Below are 25,050 nucleotides of genomic sequence, written 5' to 3' on the forward strand. Positions count from 1 at the left end.
GAGAGATAAAAGGCTTGATCAGACACAGGAAGACTGTTTCACTATTCACCCACTATTATCCAGATATGCTGTACCCAGTGGCTTCAGAGTGTCTGTTGTAGAGCTGCGTGGGCCAGGTTAGGTAGATATTGTAGAGCTACAGAGTGCTAGGGGTTAGTGGGCCAGGTTAGGTAGATATTGTAGAGCTACAGAGTGCTAGGGGTTAGTGGGCCAGATTAGGTAGATATTGTAGAGCTACAGAGTGCTAGGGGTTAGTGGGCCAGGTTAGGTAGATATTGTAGAGCTACAGAGTGCTAGGGGTTAGTGGGCCAGGTTAGGGTAGATATTGTAGAGCTACAGAGTGCTATGGGTTAGTGGGCCAGGTTAGGTAGATATTGTAGAGCTACAGAGTGCTAGGGGTTAGTGGGCCAGGTTAGGTAGATATTGTAGAGCTACAGAGTGCTAGGGGTTAGTGGGCCAGGTTAGGTAGATATTGTAGAGCTACAGAGTGCTAGGGGTTAGTGGGCCAGGTTAGGTAGATATTGTAGAGCTACAGAGTGCTAGGGGTTAGTGGGCCAGGTTAGGTAGATATTGTAGAGCTACAGAGTGCTAGGGGTTAGTGGGCCAGGTTAGAGCTACAGAGTGCTAGGGGTTAGTGGGCCAGGTTAGGGTAGATATTGTAGAGCTACAGAGTGCTATGGGTTAGTGGGCCAGGTTAAGTAGATATTGTAGAGCTACAGAGTGCTAGGGGTTAGTGGGCCAGGTTAGGTAGATATTGTAGAGCTACAGAGTGCTAGGGGTTAGTGGGCCAGGTTAGGTAGATATTGTAGAGCTACAGAGTGCTAGGGGTTAGTGGGCCAGGTTAGGTAGATATTGTAGAGCTACAGAGTGCTAGGGGTTAGTGGGCCAGGTTAGGTAGATATTGTAGAGCTACAGAGTGCTAGGGGTTAGTGGGCCAGGTTAGGGTAGATATTGTAGAGCTACAGAGTGCTAGGGGTTAGTGGGCCAGGTTAGGTAGATATTGTAGAGCTACAGAGTGCTAGGGGTTAGTGGGCCAGGTTAGGTAGATATTGTAGAGCTACAGAGTGCTAGGGGTTAGTGGGCCAGATTAGGTAGATATTGTAGAGCTACAGAGTGCTAGGGGTTAGTGGGCCAGGTTAGGTAGATATTGTAGAGCTACAGAGTGCTAGGGGTTAGTGGGCCAGGTTAGGTAGATATTGTAGAGCTACAGAGTGCTAGGGGTTAGTGGGCCAGGTTAGGTAGATATTGTAGAGCTACAGAGTGCTAGGGGTTAGTGGACCAGGTTAGAGCTACAGAGTGCTAGGGGTTAGTGGGCCAGGTTAGAGCTACAGAGTGCTAGGGGTTAGTGGGCCAGGTTAGGTAGATATTGTAGAGCTACAGAGTGCTAGGGGTTAGTGGACCAGGTTAGAGCTACAGAGTGCTAGGGGTTAGTGGATCAGATCAGGTAGATATTGTAGAGCTACAGAGTGCTAGGGGTTAGTGGGCCAGGTTAGGTAGATATTGTAGAGCTACAGAGTGCTAGGGGTTAGTGGACCAGGTTAGAGCTACAGAGTGCTAGGGGTTAGTGGATCAGATCAGGTAGATATTGTAGAGCTACAGAGTGCTAGGGGTTAGTGGACCAGGTTAGAGCTACAGAGTGCTAGGGGTTAGTGGATCAGATCAGGTAGATATTGTAGAGCTACAGAGTGCTAGGGGTTAGTGGATCAGATCAGGTAGATATTGTAGAGCTACAGAGTGCTAGGGGTTAGTAGATCAGATCAGGAAGTGGCGTCACAGTTACACCAGGGTTTCTCAATCTCTTATCTTGAAGGACTGATATTTTAAATAGGAAGCTTAGAAAACCAGCAGCTCTTTCAAACTCATATTCTCTCTCTGGTGGCCTTGCTCATGATAACTTTTCCCTGTCTGTCCGTCTGTCTCCCAGGTCTTAGCAGTTTCCAGGAGAGCGTTGCTATGGACCGGATCCAGAGAATAATGGGAGTCCTCCAGAACCCAAATATGGGGTAAATATCCCTTCTCCTCCTCTCTCCGTCTCTGTCCCCAACTCTCACCACAAATAAAATTAACTAAAGCCCAGAGTTTACAGCCAGACTACATTAGTTCTGTTCTACTGTCTGTTCTCCTCTCCCTCCCTACAGTAGTTCCTGTCTGTTCTCCTCTCCCTCCCTGCAGTAGTTCCTGTCTGTTCTCCTCTCCCTCCCTACAGTAGTTCCTGTCTGTTCTCCTCTCCCTCCCTACAGTAGTTCCTGTCTGTTCTCCTCTCCCTCCCTACAGTAGTTCCTGTCTGTTCTCCTCTCCCTCCCTACAGTAGTTCCTGTCTGTTCTCCTCTCCCTCCCTACAGTAGTTCCTGTCTGTTCTCCTCTCCCTCCCTACAGTAGTTCCTGTCTGTTCTCCTCTCCCTCCCTACAGTAGTTCCTGTCTGTTCTCCTCTCCCTCCCTACAGTAGTTCCTGTCTGTTCTCCTCTCCCTCCCTACAGTAGTTCCTGTCTGTTCTCCTCTCCCTCCCTACAGTAGTTCCTGTCTGTTCTCCTCTCCCTCCCTACAGTAGTTCCTGTCTGTTCTCCTCTCCCTCCCTACAGTAGTTCCTGTCTGTTCTCCTCTCCCTCCCTACAGTAGTTCCTGTCTGTTCTCCTCTCCCTCCCTACAGTAGTTCCTGTCTGTTCTCCTCTCCCTCCCTACAGTAGTTCCTGTCTGTTCTCCTCTCCCTCCCTACAGTAGTTCCTGTCTGTTCTCCTCTCCCTCCCTACAGTAGTTCCTGTCTGTTCTCCTCTCCCTCCCTACAGTAGTTCCTGTCTGTTCTCCTCTCCCTCCCTACAGTAGTTCATGTCAGCTTTCTATTGGAGTGGAAAGGCTCCCCAAAATGGTTCCTTATGTAGTGCACTATAAGGGAATAGGGTGCTATTTGGGATACAATCTATTGTTCCATGTCTCAGTATTCAGTGGAAGAGTAGTTTCCAGGCGGTTAGTTAGTTAGTTAGTTAGTTAGTTAGTTATCTTTATGTGTGTTATAGTGACTGGGAAACAGCAGTTAGTTAGTTAGTTAGTTAGTTAGTTATCTTTATGTGTGTTATAGTGACTGGGAAACAGCAGTTAGTTAGTTAGTTAGTTAGTTAGTTAGTTAGTTAGTTATCTTTATGTGTGTTATAGTGACTGGGAAACAGCAGTTAGTTAGTTAGTTAGTTAGTTAGTTAGTTAGTTAGTTATCTTTATGTGTGTTATAGTGACTGGGAATCAGCAGTTAGTTAGTTAGTTAGTTAGTTAGTTATCTTTATGTGTGTTATAGTGACTGGGAAACAGCAGTTTGTTAGTTAGTTAGTTAGTTAGTTAGTTAGTTATCTTTATGTGTGTTATAGTGACTGGGAATCAGCAGTTAGTTAGTTAGTTAGTTAGTTAGTTAGTTAGTTAGTTATCTTTATGTGTGTTATAGTGACTGGGAAACAGCAGTTAGTTAGTTAGTTAGTTATCTTTATGTGTGTTATAGTGACTGGGAATCAGCAGTTAGTTAGTTAGTTAGTTAGTTAGTTAGTTAGTTAGTTAGTTATCTTTATGTGTGTTATAGTGACTGGGAATCAGCAGGCAGTTAGTTAGTTAGTTAGTTAGTTAGTTAGTTATCTTTATGTGTGTTATAGTGACTGGGAAACAGCAGTTAGTTAGTTAGTTAGTTAGTTAGTTAGTTAGTTAGTTAGTTAGTTAGTTAGTTAGCTTTATGTGTGTTATAGTGACTGGGAAACAGCAGGCTGTCAGTTAGTTAGTTAGTTAGTTAGTTATCTTTATGTGTGTTATAGTGACTGGGAATCAGCAGGCAGTTAGTTAGTTAGTTAGTTAGTTAGTTAGTTAGTTATCTTTATGTGTGTTATAGTGACTGGGAATCAGCAGTTAGTTAGTTAGTTAGTTAGTTAGTTAGTTAGTTATCTTTATGTGTGTTATAGTGACTGGGAAACAGCAGTTTGTTAGTTAGTTAGTTAGTTAGTTAGTTAGTTAGTTATCTTTATGTGTGTTATAGTGACTGGGAATCAGCAGTTAGTAAGTTAGTTAGTTAGTTAGTTAGTTATCTTTATGTGTGTTATAGTGACTGGGAAACAGCAGTTAGTTAGTTAGTTAGTTAGTTAGTTAGTTATCTTTATGTGTGTTATAGTGACTGGGAAACAGCAGTTAGTTAGTTAGTTAGTTAGTTAGTTATCTTTATGTGTGTTATAGTGACTGGGAATCAGCAGTTAGTTAGTTAGTTAGTTAGTTAGTTAGTTAGTTAGTTATCTTTATGTGTGTTATAGTGACTGGGAATCAGCAGGCAGTTAGTTAGTTAGTTAGTTAGTTATCTTTATGTGTGTTATAGTGACTGGGAAACAGCAGTTAGTTAGTTAGTTAGTTAGTTAGTTAGTTAGTTAGTTAGCTTTATGTGTGTTATAGTGACTGGGAAACAGCAGGCTGTCAGTTAGTTAGTTAGTTAGTTAGTTAGTTATCTTTATGTGTGTTATAGTGACTGGGAATCAGCAGGCAGTTAGTTAGTTAGTTAGTTAGTTAGTTATCTTTATGTGTGTTATAGTGACTGGGAAACAGCAGTTAGTTAGTTAGTTAGTTAGTTAGTTAGTTATCTTTATGTGTGTTATAGTGACTGGGAAACAGCAGGCTGTCAGTTAGTTAGTTAGTTAGTTAGTTAGTTATCTTTATGTGTGTTATAGTGACTGGGAAACAGCAGTTAGTTAGTTAGTTAGTTAGTTAGTTAGTTATCTTTATGTGTGTTATAGTGACTGGGAAACAGCAGGCTGTCAGTTAGTTAGTTAGTTAGTTAGTTAGTTATCTTTATGTGTGTTATAGTGACTGGGAAACAGCAGGCAGTTAGTTAGTTAGTTAGTTAGTTAGTTATCTTTATGTGTGTTATAGTGACTGGGAAACAGCAGGCTGTCAGTTAGTTAGTTAGTTAGTTAGTTATCTTTATGTGTGTTATAGTGACTGGGAAACAGCAGGCAGTTAGTTAGTTAGTTAGTTATCTTTATGTGTGTTATAGTGACTGGGAAACAGCAGGCTGTCAGTTAGTTAGTTAGTTAGTTAGCTTTATGTGTGTTATAGTGACTGGGAAACAGCAGTTAGTTAGTTAGTTAGTTAGTTAGTTAGTTAGTTAGTTAGTTAGTTAGTTAGTTAGTTAGTTATCTTTATGTGTGTTATAGTGACTGGGAAACAGCAGGCTGTCAGTTAGTTAGTTAGTTAGTTAGTTAGTTATCTTTATGTGTGTTATAGTGACTGGGAAACAGCAGTTAGTTAGTTAGTTAGTTAGTTAGTTAGTTAGTTAGTTAGTTATCTTTATGTGTGTTATAGTGACTGGGAATCAGCAGGCAGTTAGTTAGTTAGTTAGTTAGTTAGTTAGTTATCTTTATGTGTGTTATAGTGACTGGGAAACAGCAGGCAGTTAGTTAGTTAGTTAGTTAGTTAGTTATCTTTATGTGTGTTATAGTGACTGGGAAACAGCAGGCAGTTAGTTAGTTAGTTAGTTAGTTAGTTAGTTATCTTTATGGGTGTTATAGTGACTGGGAATCAGCAGGCAGTTAGTTAGTTAGTTAGTTAGTTAGTTAGTTAGCTTTATGTGTGTTATAGTGACTGGGAAACAGCAGGCAGTTAGTTAGTTAGTTAGTTAGTTAGTTAGTTATCTTTATGTGTGTTATAGTGACTGGGAAACGGCAGGCAGTTAGTTAGTTAGTTAGTTAGTTAGTTATCTTTATGTGTGTTATAGTGACTGGGAAACAGCAGGCATTTAGTTAGTTAGTTAGTTAGTTAGTTATCTTTATGTGCGTGATCTGTTCTGTGGTGTTGGCACCTCAGAGCTGGTTTGGCTGGATAAGACATGATTCTCTGTTACCAGAGGAAGAGACGGGTGTGAAAACCATCAGTACTGTACATTCTGTGAGATTAGAGAAAGTCCAGCCTTTGTCAGAACACCACTGGTCACCCAGAAGATATTGGGATGAGATACTACAACCTCTACCATAGGAGACTACAAATTCTATCAAATGTATTATAAAGCCCCTTTGACATTGTCACAAAGTGCTTTCTGGGTAGATACCCAGACTGAAAGGCCAAAGAGAAAGCGATGCAGAAGCACAGTGGCTCGAGAAAACTAGTTGCCTAGAGGAACCAGCTAAAGACAGTCTCGGTTTTAGTCAGCTGGCTGGTACCTGTGGTAAACTAGTTGCCTAGAGGAACCAGCTACAGACAGTCTCGGTTTTAGTCAGCTGGCTGGTACCTGTGGTAAACTAGTTGCCTAGAGGAACCAGCTACAGACAGTCTCGGTTTTAGTCAGCTGGCTGGTACCTGTGGTAAACTAGTTGCCTAGAGGAACCAGCTACAGACAGTCTCGGTTTTAGTCAGCTGGCTGGTACCTGTGGTAACTAGTTGCCTAGAGGAACCAGCTACAGACAGTCTCGGTTTTAGTCAGCTGGCTGGTACCTGTGGTAAACTAGTTGCCTAGAGGAACCAGCTACAGACAGTCTCGGTTTTAGTCAGCTGGCTGGTACCTGTGGTAAACTAGTTGCCTAGAGGAACCAGCTACAGACAGTCTCGGTTTTAGTCAGCTGGCTGGTACCTGTGGTAAACTAGTTGCCTAGAGGAACCAGCTACAGACAGTCTCGGTTTTAGTCAGCTGGCTGGTACCTGTGGTAAACTAGTTGCCTAGAGGAACCAGCTACAGACAGTCTCGGTTTTAGTCAGCTGGCTGGTACCTGTGGTAAACTAGTTGCCTAGAGGAACCAGCTACAGACAGTCTCGGTTTTAGTCAGCTGGCTGGTACCTGTGGTAAACTAGTTGCCTAGAGGAACCAGCTACAGACAGTCTCGGTTTTAGTCAGCTGGCTGGTACCTGTGGTAAACTAGTTGCCTAGAGGAACCAGCTACAGGACAGTCTCGGTTTTAGTCAGCTGGCTGGTACCCTGTGGTAAACTAGTTGCCTAGAGGAACCAGCTACAGACAGTCTCGGTTTTAGTCAGCTGGCTGGTACCTGTGGTAAACTAGTTGCCTAGAGGAACCAGCTACAGACAGTCTCGGTTTTAGTCAGCTGGCTGGTACCTGTGGTAAACTAGTTGCCTAGAGGAACCAGCTACAGACAGTCTCGGTTTTAGTCAGCTGGCTGGTACCTGTGGGTAAACTAGTTGCCTAGAGGAACCAGCTACAGACAGTCTCGGTTTTAGTCAGCTGGCTGGTACCTGTGGTAAACTAGTTGCCTAGAGGAACCAGCTACAGACAGTCTCGGTTTTAGTCAGCTGGCTGGTACCTGTGGTAAACTAGTTGCCTAGAGGAACCAGCTACAGACAGTCTCGGTTTTAGTCAGCTGGCTGGTACCTGTGGTAAACTAGTTGCCTAGAGGAACCAGCTACAGACAGTCTCGGTTTTAGTCAGCTGGCTGGTACCTGTGGTAAACTAGTTGCCTAGAGGAACCAGCTACAGACAGTCTCGGTTTTAGTCAGCTGGCTGGTACCTGTGGTAAACTAGTTGCCTAGAGGAACCAGCTACAGACAGTCTCGGTTTTAGTCAGCTGGCTGGTACCTGTGGTAAACTAGTTGCCTAGAGGAACCAGCTACAGACAGTCTCGGTTTTAGTCAGCTGGCTGGTACCTGTGGTAAACTAGTTGCCTAGAGGAACCAGCTACAGACAGTCTCGGTTTTAGTCAGCTGGCTGGTACCTGTGGTACCTGTGGTGGAGTCACCATCAACTATTAACACGTCCCTGTGGCTCAGTTGGTAGAGCATGGTGTTTGCAACGCCAGGGTTGTGGGTTCGATTCCCACGGGGGGGGTACGGAGAAGAAAAAAATTGAAAGAAAAAAAATGTATGAAATGAGATGAAATGTATGAAATGTATGAAATGTATGAAATTAAATGTATGCATTCACTACTGTAAGTCGCTCTGGATAAGAGCGTCTGCTAAATTACTAAAATGTAAAATGTAAATGATGCTAACGAGACTTTAACCCACTGTTGTGTGGACAGGGGTGTAATCTGTATGTGATGGTAACGGGACTTTAACCCACTGTTATGTGGACAGGGGTGTAATCTGTATGTGATGCTAACAGGGGTGTGATGCTAGCAGGGGTGTAATCTGTATGTGATGCTAACAGGGGTGTAATGCTAGCAGGGGTGTAATCTGTATGATGCTAACGAGACTTTAACCCACTGTTATGTGGACAGGGGTGTAATGCTAGTAGGGGTGTAATCTGTATGTGATGCTAACAGGGGTGTGATGCTAACAGGGGTGTAATGCTAGTAGGGGTGTAATCTGTATGTGATGCTAACAGGGGTGTAATGCTAGTAGGGGTGTAATCTGTATGTGTGTGAGGAGGAATCAGACCACATGCAGAGCAGCTCACAACAGGTGACTCATTATGGATCCCAGAATAATCTGAACCCACTACAGAGAGGAGGAGGAAGAGGAGGGAAGGCAGATGAGAGGAGGAGGAGGGAAGGGGAGGCAGATGAGAGGAGGAAGAGGAGAGGAGGGGGGAGGAGAAGGATGAATAGGCAAGAGGAAAGAGATAGATAGGGGGGAGGAGGTGTTGCTGAAACAGTGTTAAATTCCACTGGCTGCTTAAAGCAGCAGAGCGCACACACACACACACACACACACACACACACACACACACACACACACACACACACACACACACACACACACACCACACACACACACACACACACACACACACACACACACACACACACACACACACACACACACACACACACACTGAGCGAGGACACAACGGGGCGATGGATAGGCAGTCGAATGGCCTCGGGGCTTACTGGCTATTTATAGCGGTGAATGGAAGGACAGGGCCCTCCCTCGCTCCCTCCCTCCCTCGCTCCCTCCCTCCCTCGCTCCCTCCCTCCCTCCTTCGCTCCCTCCCTCCGTCCCTCCCTCTCTCGCTCGCTGCCACGTGTGGACATGTAGCGTGTGTGACTGACTGTACAGCAGCATAGCTGCTCAGACACTCAAGCAGGCAGCAAGCAGGCAGCACACAGCATCACGTCTTGTCCTGTAGAGGTAAACATGCCCAGGTCAGAGACAGAATGCACTGTACAGATATGATAAGTGGAGGTTTGGGACGTACACACTGTTCTGTGTTCTGAACCCTGTTCTGTTGTCTGTTCTGTGTTCTGAACCCTGTTCTGTTGTCTGTTCTGTGTTCTGAACCCTGTTCTGTTGTCTGTTCTGTGTTCTGAACCCTGTTCTGTTATCTGTTCTGTGTTCTGAACCCTGTTCTGTTGTCTGTTCTGTGTTCTAAACCCTGTTCTGTTGTCTGTTCTGTGTTCTGAACCCTGTTCTGTTCTGTGTTCTGTGTTCTAAACCCTGTTCTGTTGTCTGTTCTGTGTTCTGAACCCTGTTCTGTTGTCTGTTCTGTGTTCTGAACCCTGTTCTGTTCTGTGTTCTGTGTTCTAAACCCTGTTCTGTTGTCTGTTCTGTGTTCTAAACCCTGTTCTGTTGTCTGTTCTGTGTTCTGAACCCTGTTCTGTTCTGTGTTCTGTGTTCTAAACCCTGTTCTGTTGTCTGTTCTGTGTTCTGAACCCTGTTCTGTTCTCTGTTCTGTGTTCTGAACCCTGTTCTGTTGTCTGTTCTGTGTTCTAAACCCTGTTCTGTTGTCTGTTCTGTGTTCTGAACCCTGTTCTGTTGTCTGTTCTATGTTCTGTGTTCTGAACCCTGTTCTGTTGTCTGTTCTGTGTTCTGAACCCTGTTCTGTTCTCTGTTCTGTGTTCTGAACCCTGTTCTGTTGTCTGTTCTGTGTTCTGAACCCTGTTCTGTTGTCTGTTCTGTGTTCTGTGTTCTGAACCCTGTTCTGTTGTCTGTTCTGTTCTGTGTTCTGAACCCTGTTCTGTTCTCTGTTCTGTGTTCTGAACCCTGTTCTGTTGTCTGTTCTGTGTTCTGAACCCTGTTCTGTTGTCTGTTCTGTGTTCTAAACCCTGTTCTGTTCTCTGTTCTGTGTTCTGAACCCTGTTCTGTTGTCTGTTCTGTGTTCTGAACCCTGTTCTGTTATCTGTTCTGTGTTCTAAACCCTGTTCTGTTGTCTGTTCTGTGTTCTGAACCCTGTTCTGTTATCTGTTCTGTGTTCTAAACCCTGTTCTGTTGTCTGTTCTGTGTTCTAAACCCTGTTCTGTTATCTGTTCTGTGTTCTAAACCCTGTTCTGTTGTCTGTTCTGTGTTCTAAACCCTGTTCTGTTCTCTGTTCTGTGTTCTAAACCCTGTTCTGTTGTCTGTTCTGTGTTCTGAACCCTGTTCTGTTGTCTGTTCTGTGTTCTGAACCCTGTTCTGTTATCTGTTCTGTGTTCTGAACCCTGTTCTGTTGTCTGTTCTGTGTTCTGTGTTCTGAACCCTGTTCTGTTCTGTGTTCTGTGTTCTGAACCCTGTTCTGTTATCTGTTCTGTGTTCTGTGTTCTGAACCCTGTTCTGTTGTCTGTTCTGTGTTCTAAACCCTGTTCTGTTGTCTGTTCTGTGTTCTGAACCCTGTTCTGTTCTGTGTTCTGTGTTCTGAACCCTGTTCTGTTGTCTGTTCTGTGTTCTAAACCCTGTTCTGTTATCTGTTCTGTGTTCTAAACCCTGTTCTGTTCTCTGTTCTGTGTTCTGAACCCTGTTCTGTTGTCTGTTCTGTGTTCTGAACCCTGTTCTGTTATGTGTTCTGTGTTCTAAACCCTGTTCTGTTATGTGTTCTGTGTTCTAAACCCTATCCACTTTATGTCATCACCAACTCCCACTCGCCTCCCAAATGGCACCCTGGACAAAAGTAGTGCCCTATATAGGGAATAGGGCTCTGGTCTATAGTAGTGCACTATATAGGGAATAGGGCTCTGGTCTATAGTAGTGCACTATATAGGGAATAGGGCTCTGCCGTCTAATCGTAGCTACCACTATATAGGCGAATAGGGCTCTGGTCTAATCGTAGTACCACTATATAGGGAATAGGGCCCTCTGCGTCTATAGTCCGTACCACCTATTAGGAATAGGGCTCTGGTCTATAGTAGGCCACTATATTAGGGAATAGGGCTCTGGTCTATAGTAGTACAACTATATAGGGAATAGGACTCTGGTCTATAGTAGTACCATATATAGGGAATAGGGCTCTGGTCTATAAGTAGTGCACTATATAGGGAATAGGGCTCTTGCATATAGTAGTACCACTATTAGGGGAATATGCTGGTCTATAGTAGTACCACTCATGAGGGAATAGGGCTCTGGTTTGTAGTACACTATATAGGGAATAGGGCTCTGGCTATAGTAGTACCACTTATAGGGAATAGGGCTCTGGTCTATAGTAGTCCACTATATAGGGAAATAGAGCTACTGGTCTATAGTAGTGTACTATATAGGGAATAGGGCTCTGGTCTATAGTAGTGTACTATATAGGGAATAGGGCTCTGGTCTATAGTAGTACCACTATATAGGGAATAGGGCTCTGGTCTATAGTAGTACCACTATATAGGGAATAGGGCTCTGGTCTATAGTAGTACCACTATATAGGGAATAGGGCTCTGGTCTATAGTAGTACACTATATAGGGAATAGGGCTCTGGTCTATAGTAGTACCACTATATAGGGAATAGGGCTCTGGTCTATAGTAGTACCACTATATAGGGAATAGAGCTCTGGTCTATAGTAGTGTACTTATAGGGAATAGGGCTCTGGTCTATAGTAGTGTACTATATAGGGAATAGGGCTCTGGTCCTATAGTAGTACCCACTATATAGGGAATAGGGCTCTGGTCTATAGTAGTACCACTATATAGGGAATAGGGCTCTGGTCTCTAGTAGTAATACTATATAGGGAATAGGGACTCTGGTCTATAGTAGTACCACTATATAGGGAATAGGGCTCTGGGTCTATAGTAGTACACTATATAGGGAATAGGGCTCTGGTCTATAGTACCAATATAAGGAACAGGGCTATGGCTAGTAGTACCACTATAGGGAATAGGGCTCTGGCTCTATAGTAGTACCACTATATAGGGAATAGGGCTCTGGTCTATAGTAGTACCACTATATAGGGAATAGGGCTCTGGTCTATAGTAGTACACTATATAGGGAATAGGCTCTGGTTCTATAGTAGTACCACTATATAGGGAATAGGGCTCTGGTCTATAGTAGTGCTACTATATAGGGAATAGGGCTCTGGTCTATAGTAGTGCTACTATTATAGGGAATAGGGCTCTTGGTCTATAGTAGTGCCACTATATAGGGAATAGGGGCCTCTGGTCTATAGTAGTACCCACTATATAGGGAATAGGGCTCTGGTCTATAGTAGTACACTATATAGGGAATAGGGCTCTGGTCTATAGTAGTACCACTATATAGGGAATAGGGCTCTGGTCTATAGTCGTACACTATATAGGGAATAGGGCTCTGGTCTATAGTAGTACACTATATAGGGAATAGGGCTCTGGTCTATAGTAGTACTATATAGGGAATAGGGCTCTGGTCTATAGTAGTACACTATATAGGGAATAGGGCTCTGGTCTATAGTAGTACCACTATATAGGGAATAGAGCTCTGGTCTATAGTAGTGTACTATATAGGGAATAGGGCTCTGGTCTATAGTAGTACACTATATAGGGAATAGGACTCTGGTCTATAGTAGTACCACTATATAGGGAATAGGGCTCTGGTCTATAGTAGTGCCACTATATAGGGAATAGGGCTCTGGTCTATAGTAGTACCACTATATAGGGAATAGGGCTCTGGTCTATAGTAGTACCACTATATAGGGAATAGGGCTCTGGTCTATAGTAGTACACTATAGGGAATAGGGCTCTGGTCTATAGTAGTACCACTATATAGGGAATAGGGCTCTGGTCTATAGTAGTACCACTATATAGGGAATAGAGCTCTGGTCTATAGTAGTGTACTATATAGGGAATAGGGCTCTGGTCTATAGTAGTACACTATATAGGGAATAGGGCTCTGGTCTATAGTAGTACCACTATATAGGGAATAGGGCTCTGGTCTATAGTAGTGCACTATATAGGGAATAGGGCTCTGGTCTATAGTAGTGCACTATATAGGGAATAGGGCTCTGGTCTATAGTAGTACCACTATATAGGGAATAGGGCTCTGGTCTATAGTAGTACCACTATATAGGGAATAGGGCTCTGGTCTATAGTAGTGTACTATATAGGGAATAGGGCTCTGGTCTATAGTAGTACCACTATATAGGGAATAGGGCTCTGGTCTATAGTAGTACACTATATAGGGAATAGGGCTCTGGTCTATAGTAGTACCACTATATAGGGAATAGGGCTCTGGTCTATAGTAGTACCACTATATAGGGAATAGAGCTCTGGTCTATAGTAGTGTACTATATAGGGAATAGGGCTCTGGTCTATAGTAGTGTACTATATAGGGAATAGGGCTCTGGTCTATAGTAGTACCACTATATAGGGAATAGGGCTCTGGTCTATAGTAGTACCACTATATAGGGAATAGGACTCTGGTCTATAGTAGTACCACTATATAGGGAATAGGGCTCTGGTCTATAGTAGTACCACTATATAGGGAATAGGGCTCTGGTCTATAGTAGTACCACTATATAGGGAATAGGGCTCTGGTCTATAGTAGTACCACTATATAGGGAATAGGGCTCTGGTCTATAGTAGTGCACTATATAGGGAATAGGGCTCTGGTCTATAGTAGTGCACTATATAGGGAATAGGGCTCTGGTCTATAGTAGTACCACTATATAGGGAATAGGGCTCTGGTCTATAGTAGTACCACTATATAGGGAATAGGGCTCTGGTCTATAGTAGTACCACTATATAGGGAATAGGGCTCTGGTTCTATAGTAGTACCACTATATAGGGAATAGGGCTCTGGTCTATAGTAGTACACTATATAGGGAATAGGGCTCTGGTCTATAGTAGTACCACTATATAGGGAATAGGGCTCTGGTCTATAGTAGTACCACTATATAGGGAATAGGGACTCTGGTCTATAGTAGTACCACTATATAGGGAATAGGGCTCTGGTCTATAGTAGTACACTATATAGGGAATAGGCTCTGGTCTATAGTAGTACCACTATATAGGGAATAGGGCTCTGGTCTATAGTAGTACCACTATATAGGGAATAGGGCTCTGGTCTATAGTAGTACCACTATATAGGGAATAGGGCTCTGGTCTATAGTAGTACCACTATATAGGGAATAGGGCTCTGGTCTATAGTAGTACCACTATATAGGGAATAGGGCTCTGGTCTATAGTAGTGCACTATATAGGGAATAGGGCTCTGGTCTATAGTAGTACCACTATATAGGGAATAGGGCTCTGGTCTATAGTAGTACCACTATATAGGGAATAGGGCTCTGGTCTATAGTAGTACCACTATATAGGGAATAGGGCTCTGGTCTATAGTAGTACCACTATATAGGGAATAGGGCTCTGGTCTATAGTAGTACACTATATAGGGAATAGGGCTCTGGTCTATAGTAGTACCACTATATAGGGAATAGGGCTCTGGTCTATAGTAGTACCACTATATAGGGAATAGGCTCTGGTCTATAGTAGTACCACTATATAGGGAATAGGGCTCTGGTCTATAGTAGTACCATATATAGGGAATAGGGCTCTGGTCTATAGTAGTGCACTATATAGGGAATAGGCTCTGGTCTATAGTAGTACCACTATATAGGGAATAGGGCTCTGGTCTATAGTAGTACCACTATATAGGGAATAGGGCTCTGGTCTATAGTAGTACCACTATATAGGGAATAGGGCTCTGGTCTATAGTAGTACCACTATATAGGGAATAGGGCTCTGGTCTATAGTAGTACCACTATATAGGGAATAGGGCTCTGGTCTATAGTAGTACCACTATATAGGGACTAGGGCTCTGGTCTATAGTAGTGCACTATAGGGAATAGGGCTCTGGTCTATAGTAGTACCACTATATAGGGAATAGGGCTCTGGTCTATAGTAGTACACTATATAGGGAATAGGGCTCTGGTCTATAGTAGTACCACTATATAGGGAATAGGGCTCTGGTCTATAGTAGTACACTATATAGGGAATAGGGCTCTGGTCTATAGTAGTACCACTATATAGGGAATAGGGCTCTGGTCTATAGTAGTACACTATATAGGGAATAGGGCTCTGGTCTATAGTAGTACCACTATATAGGGAATAGGGCTCTGGTCTATAGTAGTACCACTATATAGGGAATAGGACTCTGGTCTATAGTAGTACCACTATATAGGGAATAGGGCTCTGGTCTATAGTAGTACACTATATAGGGAATAGGACTCTGGTCTATAGTAGTACCACTATATACGGAATAGGGCTCTGGTCTATAGTAGTACCACTATATAGGGAATAGGGCTCTGGTCTATAGTAGTACCACTATATAGGGAATAGGCTCTGGTCTATAGTAGTACCACTATATAGGGAATAGGGCTCTGGTCTATAGTAGTACACTATATAGGGAATAGGGCTCTGGTCTATAGTAGTACCACTATATAGGGAATAGGGCTCTGGTCTATAGTAGTACCACTATATAGGGAATAGGGCTCCTTGGTCTATAGTAGTACCACTATATAGGGAATAGGGCTCTGGTCTATAGTAGTACCACTATATAGGGAATAGGGCTCTGGTCTATAGTAGTACACTATAGGGAATAGGGGCTCTGGTCTATAGTAGTACCACTATATAGGGAATAGGACTCTGGTCTATAGTAGTACCACTATATAGGGAATAGGGCTCTGGTCTATAGTAGTACCACTATATAGGGAATAGGGCTCTGGTCTATAGTAGTACCACTATATAGGGAATAGGGCTCTGGTCTATAGTAGTACCACTATATAGGGAATAGGGCTCTGGTCTATAGTAGTACCACTATATAGGGAATAGGGCTCTGGTCTATAGTAGTACCACTATATAGGGAATAGGGCTCTGGTCTATAGTAGTACCACTATATAGGGAATAGGGCTCTGGTCTATAGTAGTACCACTATATAGGGAATAGGGCTCTGGTCTATATTAGTACCACTATATAGGGAATAGGGCTCTGGTCTATAGTAGTACCACTATATAGGGAATAGGGCTCTGGTCTATAGTAGTACCACTATATAGGGAATAGGGCTCTGGTCTATAGTAGTACCACTATATAGGGAATAGGGCTCTGGTCTATAGTAGTACCACTATATAGGGAATAGGGCTCTGGTCTATAGTAGTACCACTATATAGGGAATAGGGCTCTGGTCTATAGTAGTACCTATATAGGGAATAGGGCTCTGGTCTATAGTAGTACACTATATAGGGAATAGGGCTCTGGTCTATAGTAGTACCACTATATAGGGAATAGGGCTCTGGTCTATAGTAGTACACTATATAGGAATAGGGCTCTGGTCTATAGTAGTACCACTATATAGGGAATAGGGCTCTGGTCTATAGTAGTTACCACTATATAGGGAATAGGGCTCTGGTCTATAGTAGTACCACTATATAGGGTAATAGGGCTCTGGTCTATAGTAGTACCACTATATAGGGAATAGGGCTCTGGTCTATAGTAGTACCACTATATAGGGAATAGGGCTCTGGTCTATAGTAGTACACTATATAGGGAATAGGACTCTGGTCTATAGTAGTACCACTATATACGGAATAGGGCTCTGGTCTATAGTAGTACCACTATATAGGGAATAGGGCTCTGGTCTATAGTAGTACCACTATATAGGGAATAGGGCTCTGGTCTATAGTAGTACCACTATATAGGGAATAGGGCTCTGGTCTATAGTAGTACCACTATATAGGGAATAGGGCTCTGGTCTATAGTAGTACCACTATATAGGGAATAGGGCTCTGGTCTATAGTAGTACCACTATATAGGGAATAGGGCTCTGGTCTATAGTAGTACCACTATATAGGGAATAGGGCTCTGGTCTATAGTAGTACCACTATATAGGGAATAGGGCTCTGGTCTATAGTAGTACACTATATAGGGAATAGGGCTCTGGTCTATAGTAGTACCACTATATAGGGAATAGGGCTCTGGTCTATAGTAGTACCACTATATAGGGAATAGGGCCCTGGTCTATAGTAGTACCACTATATAGGGAATAGGGCTCTGGTCTATAGTAGTACCACTATATAGGGAATAGGGCTCTGGTCTATAGTAGTACCACTATATAGGGAATAGGGCTCTGGTCTATAGTAGTAATACTATATAGGGAATAGGACTCTGGTCTATAGTAGTACCACTATATAGGGAATAGGGCTCTGGTCTATAGTAGTACCACTATATAGGGAATAGGGCTTCTGGTCTATAGTAGTACCACTATATAGGGAATAGGGCTCTGGTCTATAGTAGTACCACTATATAGGGAATAGGGCTCTGGTCTATAGTAGTACACTATATAGGGAATAGGGCTCTGGTCTATAGTAGTACCACTATATAGAGAATAGGGCTCTGGTCTATAGTAGTACCACTATATAGAGAATAGGGCTCTGGTCTATAGTAGTACCACTATATAGGGAATAGGGCTCTGGTCTATAGTAGTACCACTATATAGGGAATAGGGCTCTGGTCTATAGTAGTACCACTATATAGGGATAGGGCTTGGTCTATAGTAGTACACTATATAGGGAATAGGGCTCTGGTCTATAGTAGTACAACTATATAGGGAATAGGACTCTGGTCTATAGTAGTACCACTATATACGGAATAGGGCTCTGGTCTATAGTAGTACCACTATATAGGGAATAGGGCTCTGGTCTATAGTAGTACCACTATATAGGGAATAGGGCTCTGGTCTATAGTAGTACCACTATATAGGGAATAGGGCTCTGGTCTATAGTAGTACACTATATAGGGAATAGGGCTCTGTCTATAGTAGTACCACTATATAGGGAATAGGGCTCTGGTCTATAGTAGTACCACTATATAGGGAATAGGGCTCTGGTCTATAGTAGTACACTATATAGGGAATAGGGCTCTGGTCTATAGTAGTACCACTATATAGGGAATAGGGCTCTGGTCTATAGTAGTACACTATATAGGGAATAGGACTCTGGTCTATAGTAGTACCACTATATAGGGAATAGGGCTCTGGTCTATAGTAGTACCACTATATAGGGAATAGGGCCCTGGTCTATAGTAGTACCACTATATAGGGAATAGGGCTCTGGTCTATAGTAGTACCACTATATAGGGAATAGGGCTCTGGTCTATAGTAGTGTACTATATAGGGAATAGGGCTCTGGTCTAAAGTAGTACCACTATATAGGGAATAGGACTCTGGTCTATAGTAGTACCACTATATAGGGAATAGGGCTCTGGTCTATAGTAGTACCACTATATAGGGAATAGGGCTCTGGTCTATAGTAGTACCACTATATAGGGAATAGGGCTCTGGTCTATAGTAGTACCACTATATAGGGAATAGGGCTCTGGTCTATAGTAGTACCACTATATAGGGAATAGGGCTCTGGTCTATAGTAGTACCACTATATAGAGAATAGGGCTCTGGTCTATAGTAGTACCACTATATAGGGAATAGGGCTCTGGTCTATAGTAGTACCACTATATAGGGAATAGGGCTCTGGTCTATAGTAGTGTACTATATAGGGAATAGGGCTCTGGTCTATAGTAGTACACTATATAGGGAATAGGGCTCTGGTCTATAGTAGTACACTATATAGGGAATAGGGCTCTGGTCTATAGTAGTACCACTATATAGGGAATAGGGCTCTGGTCTATAGTAGTACCACTATATAGGGAATAAGGCTCTGGTCTATAGTAGTGCCACTATATAGGGAATAGGGCTCTGGTCTATAGTAGTACCACTATATAGGGAATAGGGCTCTGGTCTATAGTAGTGTACTATATAGGGAATAGGGCTCTGGTCTATAGTAGTACCACTATATAGGGAATAGGGCTCTGGTCTATAGTAGTACCACTATATAGGGAATAGGGCTCTGGTCTATAGTAGTACCACTATATAGGGAATAGGGCTCTGGTCTATAGTAGTACCACTATATAGGGAATAGGGCTCTGGTCTATAGTAGTACCACTATATAGGGAATAGGGCTCTGGTCTATAGTAGTACCACTATATAGGGAATAGGGCTCTGGTCTATAGTAGTACCACTATATAGGGAATAGGGCTCTGGTCTATAGTAGTACCACTATATAGGGAATAGGGCTCTGGTCTATAGTAGTACCACTATATAGGGAATAGGGCTCTGGTCTATAGTAGTGTACTATATAGGGAATAGGGCTCTGGTCTATAGTAGTACCACTATATAGGGAATAGGGCTCTGGTCTATAGTAGTACCACTATATAGGGAATAGGGCTCTGGTCTATAGTAGTACCACTATATAGGGAATAGGGCTCTGGTCTATAGTAGTGGACTATATAGGGAATAGGGCTCTGGTCTATAGTAGTACCACTATATAGGGAATAGGGCTCTGGTCTATAGTAGTACCACTATATAGGGAATAGGGCTCTGGTCTATAGTAGTACCACTATATAGGGAATAGGGCTCTGGTCTATAGTAGTACCACTATATAGGGAATAGGGCTCTGGTCTATAGTAGTACCACTATATAGGGAATAGGGCTCTGGTCTATAGTAGTACCACTATATAGGGAATAGGGCTCTGGTCTATAGTAGTGTACTAGAACCCAGTTCTATTGTCTGTTCTGTGTTCTGAACCCTTTTCTGTTGTCTGTTCTGTGTTCTAAACCCTGTTCTGTTGTCTGTTCTGTGTTCTAAACCCTGTTCTGTTGTCTGTTCTGTGTTCTAAACCCTGTTCTGTTCTGTGTTCTGAACCCTGTTCTGTTGTCTGTTCTGTGTTCTAAACCCTGTTCTGTTATCTGTTCTGTGTTCTGAACCCTGTTCTGTTCTGTGTTCTGAACCCTGTTCTGTTGTCTGTTCTGTGTTCTAAACCCTGTTCTGTTGTCTGTTCTGTGTTCTAAACCCTGTTCTGTTGTCTGTTCTGTGTTCTAAACCCTGTTCTGTTGTCTGTTCTGTGTTCTAAACCCTGTTCTGTTGTCTGTTCTGTGTTCTAAACCCTGTTCTGTTCTGTGTTCTAAACCCTGTTCTATTCTGTGTTCTGTGTTTGTAGTGAGCGCTACGTCAGTGTCATCCTGAAGTTGGAAGCGATGCTCCATAGCTGGTTTCCTCAAGTCAGAGCCCGCCGAGACCCAGACCCAGACCAGCACAATGACAGCCAGGAAGAGCACCACACTCCAGCTACGAGACACAAGGTAAAGGTCTTTAACAGTGAGCTGTGATGAAAGACTGTTGGGAGCTCTGTTCCAGTATTCACACCAGCATACCGCTTAGAATGGTAGAATGCATGTCCACAACACTGCTACACTGTACAACACTACCATTCCATTTACAATGCATGTCCACAACAATCACTTATTCTATGTGGTAGCTACGCTAGTAGGAAGACAGGAGAGCAGCCAGTGTCAGCGCAGTTTGGAACCCAACCCTACAGGTAGGAGTTGAGGGAGGAAGGGAGGAGGGGAGCCCAACATATCCATTATCCTGAGAATAGCAGGAAGAGGGCAGAGCAGGTTTTACAATCTATCTCTACAGGAGAGGAATTATAGAGGTGTCATTTTCCATAAGACAATGGACTGGGAACAACAGAGGAATGTAGAGGACAGGTAGAGGTCTGGAAGAGGAGGAGAGAAGGGAGGAAGAGTAGAGGGAGGAGGAGAGGGAGGAGGAGAGAAGGGAGGAGGAGAGAAGGGAGGAGGAGAGAAGGGAGGAGGAGAGGGAGGAGGAGTAGAGGGAGGAGGAGAGGGAGGAGGAGAGGGAGGAGGAGTAGAGGGAGGAGAAGAGAAGGGAGGATGAGTAGAGGGAGGAGAAGAGAAGGGAGGATGAGTAGAGGGAGGAGGAGAGAAGGGAGTAGGAGAGAAGGGAGGAGGAGAGAAGGGAGGAGGAGAGAAGGGAGGAGAGAAGGGAGGAGGAGTAGAGGGAGGAGGAGTAGAGGGAGGAGGAGTAGAGGGAGGAGGAGAGAAGGGAGGAGGAGTAGAGGGAGGAGGAGTAGAGGGAGGAGGAGTAGAGGGAGGAGGAGTAGAGGGAGGAGGAGAGAAGGGAGGAGGAGAGAAGGGAGTAGGAGAGAAGGGAGGAGGAGTAGAGGGAGGAGGAGAGAAGGGAGGAGGAGTAGAGGGAGGAGGAGTAGAGGGAGGAGGAGTAGAGGGAGGAGGAGAGAAGGGAGGAGGAGAGAAGGGAGGAGGAGAGAAGGGAGGAGAAAAGGGAGGAGGAGTAGAGGGAGGAGGAGAGAAGGGAGTAGGAGAGAAGGGAGGAGGAGAGAAGGGAGGAGGAGAGAAGGGAGGAGGAGAGAAGGGAGGAGGAGAGAAGGGAGGAGGAGTAGAGGGAGGAGGAGTAGAGGGAGGAGGAGAGAAGGGAGGAGGAGAGAAGGGAGGAGGAGAGAAGGGAGGAGGAGTAGAGGGAGGAGGAGGTTAAGAAGTAGGAGAGAAGGGAGGAGGAGAGAAGGGAGGAGGAGAGAAGGGAGGAGGAGAGAAGGGAGGAGGAGAGAAGGGAGGAGGAGTAGAGGGAGGAGGAGGTTAAGAAGTAGGAGAGAAGGGAGGAGGAGAGAAGGGAGGAGGAGAGAAGGGAGGAGGAGAGAAGGGAGGAGGAGTAGAGGGAGGAGGAGGTTAAGAAGTAGGAGAGAAGGAAAAACAAGGTTCCTCATTTTCCCCTCTCGTGCCAGACTGACTGTTCTGTTTGTTCTGTTCTCACCTCAGATGTTAGACAACTGAAGTTATGATGTCAGGATGTCATGATGTCTCTTAAGGAAGAATGGCAGAATGCTATTCTACTCTTCTTTGTAGTCAGTTGTTCATGGTGGACAAAGGGATACAAACCCACCTATTCCATTCTGACTCTCCACAGCAATACCATGCCCCAGCCCACCCACCACCTCCAGCCTCTCCTCCCGTCGTCTCCCCCCCAGAGGGTGACCACCACCCAGCCCTGCGAGCCTCCGACGGACCTCTACCTGGCTCCTTCCCCTACTCCTCTGCCACTCATCTCAAATGTCTCCACACTGTCCCCATCTGCTCCTCCAAGACAGAGACAGAGACAGCCCAGCAAGAGCCACCAGGCCTGGGCAGACCCTCCACTGCCTGCTCCCTGGGATCCAACCGCCAAGCCGAGGACCAGGAACAGACCCAAGACGACGCGGTCTCCTCCAGCACTGACCCCCAGGGGAGCCCTATGGACCCCTACCTCCAGACCCAGCCCTACAGAGTCAGACCCCGAGCCCACCGACGAGGGCCTCCGTCGGGGAAGATCAGCTCGCCCTGCCTGGAGAGGCTGCTCCAGTCCAAGGAGAGCATCATCGCACCCAGAAACACAGGAGGTGATGGTCCTGGTGGTGGTGAGGAGAGCAGCCGGTCGTAACAGCTGGACCCAGAAACACAGGAGGTGATGGTCCTGGTGGTGGTGAGGAGAGCAGCCGGTCGTAACAGCTGGACCCAGAAACACAGGAGGTGATGGTCCTGGTGGTGGTGAGGAGAGCAGCCGGTCGTAACAGCTGGACCCAGAAACACGGGAGGTGATGGTCCTGGTGGTGGTGAGGAGAGCAGCCGGTCCTAACAGCTGGACCCAGAAACACGGGAGGTGATGGTCCTGGTGGTGGTGAGGAGAGCAGCCGGTCCTAACAGCTGGACCCAGACATGGTCCACGGAGAAGATAAGGACTGATCTGGGAACAGAGTTAACCCGGGAGAGACAGAGCTGTATCTTTCCACAACAGGCTCTCCAATACAGCAGAGGGCAAAGGTCGCTGTCTGGGCGGGACGCAACAGTGGCTGTCCCTTTATGAGCTGTGTGTCATGTGATCCATCATGTGATCCATCATGTGATCCATCATGTGATCCATCATGTGATCCATCATGTGATCCATCATGTGATCCATCATGTGATCATACTATCTGCAGTAAGACACTGAAACATGGACGAGAGGAGATATAACAAACAAAACCAAGGTTAGTCTGTCTGTCCTCACAATAACAAACAAAACCAAGGTTAGTCTGTCTGTCCTCACAATAACAAACAAAACCAAGGTTAGGCTGTCTGTCCTCAAAATAACAAACAAAACTAACCTTGGTTTTGTTTGTTATCTTGAGGACAGACAGAGAGAGAGAGAGAGAGAGAGAGAGAGAGAGACAGAGAGAGAGAGACAGAGAGAGAGACAGAGACAGAGAGTGTTGGGTAAAGGAGAGGAACACCAGTCTCCATGTTATCTTGAGGACAGACAGACAGAGAGAGAGACAGAGAGAGAGAGAGAGAGAGACTATGAAGACAGAGAGAGAGACTACGAAGACAGAGAGACAGACCGAGAGACAGACAGAGAGAGAGAGACAGTCTTCCACAGAGAGCCGTAGCTACAGTGTGAGGGAAAATACAACAGCCCCAGTACCTCCTACCAGTCATTTCCTGTTCTATCCGGTTAACCATTACCTCTGATAATCCTTCTACACACCAGATAATGGCTGGGTCCCAAATGGTGCCATCTGGGGTGAAGTCAATGTGGGAATCAAATCTGACACTAGATCCCATGTGATGTAAACAACAATATCTGATACCAGATACTAGATCCCATGTGATGTAAACAACAATAACTGATTTCACACCAGATACTAGATCCCATGTGATGTAAACAACAATATCTGATTTCACACCAGATACTAGATCCCATGTGATGTAAACAACAATATCTGATTTCACACCAGATACTAGATCCCATGTGATGTAAACAACAACATCTGATTCTAAACTGGTTCATGTGTGAACAACAAAATCTGATTCTAAACTGGTTCATGTGTGAACAACAAAATCTGATTCTAAACTGGTTCATGTGTAAACAACAATATCTGATTCTAAACTGGTTCATGTGTGAACAACAATATCTGATTCTTAACTGGTTCATGTGTGAACAACAAAATCTGATTCTAAACTGGTTCATGTGTAAACAACAATATCTGATTCTAAACTGGTTCATGTGTGAACAACATACACATTGTTGAACAATGTCTTCTGACTCAAACGACGGGAAGGAGTTTTCCTTTGTGTAAATATTTTTTGGACAATGTTCAAGGTTTATTTACTTTACGTCCCTAAAAGGTGGCCTTTTGTGACATTTTATACTTAATAAAAATGTGATGATATTTGTTTTCTGCGAAACAAAGTGTTCTCCATAATGTTTTGTATTATAATTGTAATATTAGGATTTCATGTTGGTTTTAATGGTTTGTAATTTCTAAATCGACCACTTCCAAGACCCCACTATTGATCACAGAATAAACTAACAAGTCCGTTCTGAAGCATTTTATTGAGTTTTTTTCTTCTTCCTGCTTTAGGAAACCCAGGATAGGCAATTTAAAAATTAAAACAAAAATAAATATGGATATTTATGTAAAACATTTTCCTAATGAAACATTATACACAATGTACATCATCATTATTTTCTTCTTCATTTGGGGTGAATGAACTCTATACACATTTTCCCAAAGACTAAATAAATGTACCTCCATGCTTAAAAGAAACAAAATAATAAAAATAATAATACTCAATGAACTGCTTTAAAAAACATACTAATAAAACCACAAGATGAAAAATAAAAACATTGAATCAAATCCATCCATTATGTCTAATGTGTTGAGAGTAGTAGAACAACATGGAGTATAATGGTGTGTTCAGTAGTGACTCGACCTTCTGTACAGGTCACTTAACGCTCTCTGTTGTTGCTGTAGATGAACCTTCCCTTCTGGGTTTCTGCTGTGTGACGCTCTGTGAGAGGAGAGGACAGTCTTTATTCCATCCAGGCTGTCGCTCTTTCCTGGGTCTCAGTGTGTGTGTGCGCGCGCACGCGGTGAGGGTCTGTGAAAGTGTGTTGTTTTGACGGTGCATCCGGTTCTGGGTAGACTGTGGTTGGTCAGTAGTCTGTGTCCGAGCCCTCGGCGTTGTCTACGTTGCGTGACAGCATGTAGTTGTCCATGTCGATGGAGCGACAGTTGTTGATGGCGTAGCGGAGTCTCTCTGACATCACCGTCTGGCTGGAGTAAGGAGGCAGACGCA

At 44.1% G+C, this 25,050-nt stretch overlaps 1 protein-coding gene across 3 annotated transcripts; it reads left to right on the forward strand.

Annotated features, from left to right (window-relative positions):
* Positions 1–1,913: 1,913 nt before the first annotated feature.
* On the forward strand, positions 1,914–23,250 carry LOC115182297 (circadian-associated transcriptional repressor-like). Of its 3 annotated transcripts, none has more exons than XM_029743923.1 (4): positions 1,914–2,003; positions 20,076–20,217; positions 21,863–22,337; positions 22,403–23,250. In XM_029743923.1, exons 1-4 carry the CDS (start codon positions 1,954–1,956, stop codon positions 22,435–22,437), a joined length of 702 nt encoding a protein of 233 aa, XP_029599783.1. In that variant the 5' UTR covers positions 1,914–1,953; the 3' UTR covers positions 22,438–23,250. The 3 variants fall into 3 exon arrangements, with proteins under 3 accessions (XP_029599783.1, XP_029599784.1, XP_029599782.1); XM_029743924.1 differs by having other exon boundaries at positions 21,863–22,331; positions 22,397–23,250; XM_029743922.1 differs by having other exon boundaries at positions 21,863–23,250.
* Positions 23,251–25,050: the final 1,800 nt, after the last annotated feature.

The sequence above is a fragment of the Salmo trutta genome, unplaced genomic scaffold, assembly GCF_901001165.1.
Source record: "Salmo trutta unplaced genomic scaffold, fSalTru1.1, whole genome shotgun sequence".
NCBI lineage: Eukaryota > Metazoa > Chordata > Actinopteri > Salmoniformes > Salmonidae > Salmo > Salmo trutta.